At 38.1% G+C, this 5,933-nt stretch overlaps 1 protein-coding gene across 2 annotated transcripts in view; it reads right to left on the reverse strand.

Moving 5' to 3' along the window:
- The window catches only part of TPK1 (thiamin pyrophosphokinase 1), a 409,608-nt gene that overhangs the window by 310,686 nt on the left and 92,989 nt on the right, over positions 1–5,933 (reverse strand). For both annotated transcript variants that reach the window (XM_011989928.1, XM_011989929.1), the window contains exon 3: positions 3,742–3,813. In XM_011989928.1, coding sequence (XP_011845318.1) covers positions 3,742–3,813 — 72 coding nt within the window. The remainder of the gene's footprint in view (positions 1–3,741; positions 3,814–5,933) is intronic.

A 5,933-nucleotide genomic window follows, 5' to 3' on the forward strand; every position in this document is an offset into this window, starting at 1 on the left:
CCTAGAAACCTCATACACAGTCACTCAATATAACCTTATTCCAGTATGTCTGTTTTTCATGATGTTTTGTAGCACAGAGATCTCCACTACTAATTTGAGAACACTGTTAGCATTGTGACCCCAATCGAGAATAACTAACCTACAAGACATATGCAGAGCCCTTCTAACATACGTATCTCTGCTTTTGCACTTATCACATATTTCGGGAAGAGAAAGACACTTCCTGAAATAAGAAAGCCTGACTCAAAAAACTTTTTAAAAACATGTTAGTAGCTGGGCACAGGGGCTCAAGTCAGTAATCCCAGCACTTTGGGAGGCTGAGGCGGGCGGCTCACGAGGTCAGAAGTTCAAGACCAGCCTGACCAACATGGTGAAACCCCATCTGTACTAAAAAATACAAAAATTAGCCAGGCATGGTGGCGCGCACCTGTAATCTCAGTTACTCAGGAGGCTGAGGCCGGAGAATCGCTTGAACCCGGCAGGCAGTGGTTGCAGTGAGCCAAAATTGTGCCACTGCACTCCAGCCTTGGCGACAGAGCGAGACTCCACCTCAAAAAAAATAAAGTTAGTAAATGTAAGACCAATAGCAAGTCACAAATAGCAATAACATCTGGTATTAACAGAAAAGTTAGATATTAACTCTACTTCTATCTACCCATCTTTCTATTTACCTATCTACCTACCTAAGTGCTTATTTTATCATCAAACCAAAAGTAGAAAATGCTGAAACAGGTAGAGAGATATGCTCCAAGACTTCTAACCAAGAAAATCACCAAACTTCATGATCTATAAAAGAGAAAACACATTAAAACCTCCATAATTTTAATCTCCCTTGAACTCCCTCCTTAGGCATTTAAGCTAAATCTCATAACTTCTATTGTTAGAGCAGGTAGTTAGGCAGACATGAGCACGGCAGGAGAAGGCCCCTCCCCAGGAATGTCAGGGGACCATGGGTGATGGTCGGGCAGTTGTTAAACTGTTTCTCTAAAATAAATGGTGGCAGCCGGCACCAGGGAAAGGCAATCCCCCAATAGATAGATAGAAAACATCTGGAGCTGGTAATCAGCTGCTTCCTTACAAGGTCTCTGGAAGTTGGGCGAGTGGGCTCACATGCACACTAGGAGGCAAAATGGTGGAGTTTAACTGGTATATGACCTTCCTCTAGGAACACTTGACTGGTAAGGGAAAAGCAGCTCAAAAGAGCATGCACACAACTTTAGTAAACACAAGGAGCACGAGGCCCCTCCCAAGTGCTGGCAGGCCACTGGGCCACTGGGCTACTGCGCATGCAGACAGCCCACCCTAAAGGAAGAATCAGGGGAGAAGAAACACAAACCCCGAACTATGACAATGTATAAAACCTCAAATCAAGGTCCAAATAGGGCACTCGGATCTCTCAAGTCACCCACTTGGCCCTCTTCCAGGTGTACTTTGCTTCCTTTTGCTCCTGTTCTGAAACTTTTTAATAAACTCTCACTCTGGCTCTAAAACTTGCCTCAGTCTCTCCCTTTACCTTAAACCTACTTCTGCCCCTCAGCTGAATTCTTTTCCTGAGCAGGCAAGGATCAGGTTGCTGCAGACCCTTACGGATTCGCTGCTGGTAAAAATATCACCTAATCATTGCAGGAAAAAACTTTAAGATAAACTTTCAACATAGTCTTTCCCCTGAAATGAATCTCAGGAAACACCTACTTAACAGAAGTTCTTGAGATAAAGTGGGATTGCCAGTTTTATGCAGGAGTCTTATATACTATGCAACACTCTTCAGATTCCTCTGCATTTTGAAGTTTTCACCCATTTTAACAGCCCAGTCTTCATCCCTTGATTTCAGCTCTTCACAAATCTTTGTATTATAGAACAGAAGTTACAGAAAATGTTAAGCACATGGGTTAACATGTGCTGCGGACAGCACCCTCAAGCCACTTCATACTTGCTAATACCCCAACCCATAATACTGTCATCTCTCCCAAATTCTCAATGCTGCCCTATACATTTCCTAAGCCTTTCCTATGTTAAGATTAACAACTCAAGCACAATACTTCCCTATTTTGTTGCCTTTACTTGGAAGAAAAGAAACACAAAAGGGGTCACTACAAACATAAAAAAGCACAGCTTCTGTTAAGAGAATCACAAAAAAACTACTCTTTAGTATTTATCAATAGGCCTGCTTTTTACAATGGTTAAAGGCTCCAGAACATCAAGGATTATCCTAGTATATATGTGAAAGAACCTAACATCTCAATAACCTAAAAAAGACAAGTTATTTTGGAAATGAGAATTAACTAGCCATTTCAGTATATCTGATACTTCAGATACCTTTAGTTTTTTTCAGGTACAGACTGATCCTTATAGAAAAACTAATGAACTGAGGAACTTTGTTTGGCTCAAAAATCTACATCATTCACACTATGTGCAAAATTAAGACTCTCAACTCCCTCAAACATAACAGACTTCTTTAGATGTAGCTTTGAATATTCAATGTCTCCAACGGTTTGGATCAATGGTTGTCTATTTCTAATGTTTGCAATAAAACAGTCACTCACACTCTCCCCAAACACTATATAATCTGATACAACAAATTCAAATAGAAAGGATGTGCCTGACCAGTTTTAGTATTTTCCAGCAACATAAGCCATACTAAATTCATTCTTTCATTTATTGTCATTAATAGCAATTATGTGACAGATACTGCACTAGGCACTAGAGACACGGTGACAAAAGACATTACAGCCATTCAAATAACTACCTAATTACTGGGGTGTTAATTTGAGAGAAATGTTTGCACAACTATAATGTGAAATTTTAAGCTGACTAACTTAAATATAGTTCAATTTAGAACACCAAGAGTTTCCACTGTAATCATATTAGACAAAGTTCTTTATACAAAAATCACTTGTGATGATTTATTCCCTCTACTATCACAACTATCTCAACTACAGATGTGAGCTTATTCACATGTGAGGTTTGCATTCTAAGAAACATAAACATAATGTTGAGAATACTAGAGTTCTGTGATGATAAGAGGCAATCAGGAATAGCAAAAATATGCATCAATGCGTCAAGAATCAAATGCTTCTGCCTATCTACCTTGGTCTAAAACTTCCACTGACAACTCAACGAAAATGCTCCTTTGGAGAAAAAAAAAAAAAAAAAGATTCAAAACAGCAAATGATATTGAACATTATTTTCCAACCAGAGGTAATCCTATAAAAGTTAAAGAATAAAGTAAACAAACAGTTAATAAAGCCTGTTTCTTACACAAAACCTTCCAACAGTATCCATTCTGTGACACTATTCCATTTTTAACTATATTTTTCAGCACCCCAAGAGGTTCTTACATATTAGCATCATCTTCATTTTTGGTTTTGCAAATCTGATCACCCTGAAGATATCTTATTATTGGATGCTGCAACAAATGAGGCATGTGGATGCGTTTCTGCTATCACTGGTGCCAAAAATAATTTACACTTGAACAAATACTTGTTGAGGACTCAGGCTTAATATCCGCACTGTAGTTCTGAAATACGGTACGGTATTCCGTCCTTGGGGGTCCATGCTTTGGAAATCACTTTTAAATCAGTTTAACAGAGAAGCAACAATAAATTATTCCAATCATTAATAATCAAATCACCATATTATGAATTCCACTTTTTAGTCAGGTTTCAGGGTACTTAATAGTCATGTTGGTCAGTCTCAAATTAAGAAAGCAAGCAAAGAAATAGAAATGCTCATTAAGATTACCTTTGTTCCAAAGATGACGAAAATAGTTGTCCAAAGGCTGATTAAGAATTACAAGGCAGTACTTCAAATTGCCTAGAGAAAAAAAGAAAGCAAAATAAAATACATAAGTGAACTGAGTCTTTTGTTCCCCTTATATGAGTCTAAAATCATACCCCACTAGTCCAGATTTTCAGTATACACAGAGCTAAAGTTCAATCACAGCGAATTTCCCATACCTTAATTTTAAAAGGCATCATACATTAACAGGTCCTACTTTACTTAGTATATCTGTCACATTATCATATTGTTGAGCAATGTATCATAGAAACAACTGGGTAAACTTTTTGTAGGGGGCTAGGAGTACAAATGTTCTTGATATGAATTCTCATCCTTCCAATATATCCACTACTTTGACACAACTACCTTCTACCTAGCTGGTTTCATATCACCCCGACCTTATTTACCAAATGGTATGGGGTCTAGTGGGTGTGTATTTTCACATTCATCCATATTCTTTTTCTCTCTTTCTTTCCTTCCACCCTTACCCGATTTTGGACTTTCCAAAGCAAAATCCTGTGTGCTTTCACAAATCTTACTAGGTCTTCTCACGGTTCTCTTATTCCAGGTTTTTAATGACACGCCAAAGACAAAGATGAAGAAAAGTTACTTTTGAGACAATCATTCCACATCTTTTACAAAGTACTTAAAATAGTGCAAAGCAAAGTACAATCAGGTATTGAAAATCTGTCATTCGGTTCAGTCCAAGCACCCTCCATTTCATTTGTGAAAAATAAAATGTTTAAGAAAAATCGTTTTTTAAGCAATCTCACTGTTAGAAATGGAACACAATAAATAAATAAAAAGGGTATGCCATCATCCATAGCAAATATTATTAAGTGCCAATTGTATACCAGGCACTGGGAGTACAAACAGGGATAAGATTACAAGCTGTGAGATGAGACACTTACAATAAAGATGATTTATTCAAAATACAATATAAGAGAAGCACAGGAGGAGTGCCAGATAAATCGACACATGAGTATAGCAGGAGTTCAAAGGCTAGGAAGCCAATAAAGTCTGGTGTCATCCCAGAAAGTTTTGTGAAATGTAGATTTTTGAACCTGATCTTACAAAGAGAAAGAAGGTGCAAAGAATAAAGGAAGGGGCTTTCTAGACAAGAAAAACAGTTCACAAGAAGCTGCTCTCTTTATTCATTAGGGTTACTCCAGTGAACAGTTTCAGAAGCAATGCCCTAATGAGTTGATCGTAGGACATTAATACTAACATCAGTAATTTTAAACATAATGTTTAAGATAACACAGGAATTTAAGTTGAGGCATCTCAACATCTACAAAAAGAGTGATGCAGTAATGAGTAGTAAACACAATTTATATAATTTGGGAATCCATATAGAGATCATAGCTGAAGGTAAAAGAGTAGGCAAGCCACTGAGGTACTGCACAAAGCATAGGAGGGCAAAGAGAGAAAAGAATAAAGATGAAAGCAAAGACACTGTGTTTTCCTACCATAACACAGCTGAAGGAGGTCAACAGACAAAATACAGAAGGAAAACCCATAAAGGCAGAAGGATAAGAAGGTATTTCCAAGAACATGCAGCTGATAACACAGCATGCTACAGAAATGTCAATGAGATTGAACAAGAGGCCAAGGGGAGGGGGATCTCAAAGAAAATCTGAAAATTCATAGAGGGAGACTCAAGATAGTGAAGTGACCAAGGGATTAGTGAACAGTCAGGAGTTGATTAAGAAGGAAGAATAGTCACCTTTCCTTAAAATATAAAAAGTTAACTGTGAGAAATGGAAAAAAAATGGAACAAGGATAAAATATTTTAAATATAGAAAGAATCTTATATCCTAAATAAGGGAGGGAAGTAAGAGGAAGAAGGGAAATTATCCATTTGTTCTTTCAACAGGTTATTTTCAAAGCACGCCTTGTTCAGGCACTGCTCTGAACAGCAGTCAAGGGAAATGGCATGTCCCCCGACCCCACCACCACCACCTGTAAGGCATATCTCCTACTGAAAAAAAAAGGGACTGAGACTGAGGCACATGAAGGCACATCATGTGCCTCAAAACTGAGAATGTCTTTTTTTTTTTTTTTTTTTTTAAAGAGATAGGGTCTCACTCTGCCACCCAGGCCGGAGTGCAGGGGTACAATCATAGCTCACTGTAGCCTCAAACTCCTGGGCACAG

Source organism: Mandrillus leucophaeus, unplaced genomic scaffold (genome assembly GCF_000951045.1).
Source record: "Mandrillus leucophaeus isolate KB7577 unplaced genomic scaffold, Mleu.le_1.0 Scaffold365, whole genome shotgun sequence".
Lineage (NCBI taxonomy): Eukaryota > Metazoa > Chordata > Mammalia > Primates > Cercopithecidae > Mandrillus > Mandrillus leucophaeus.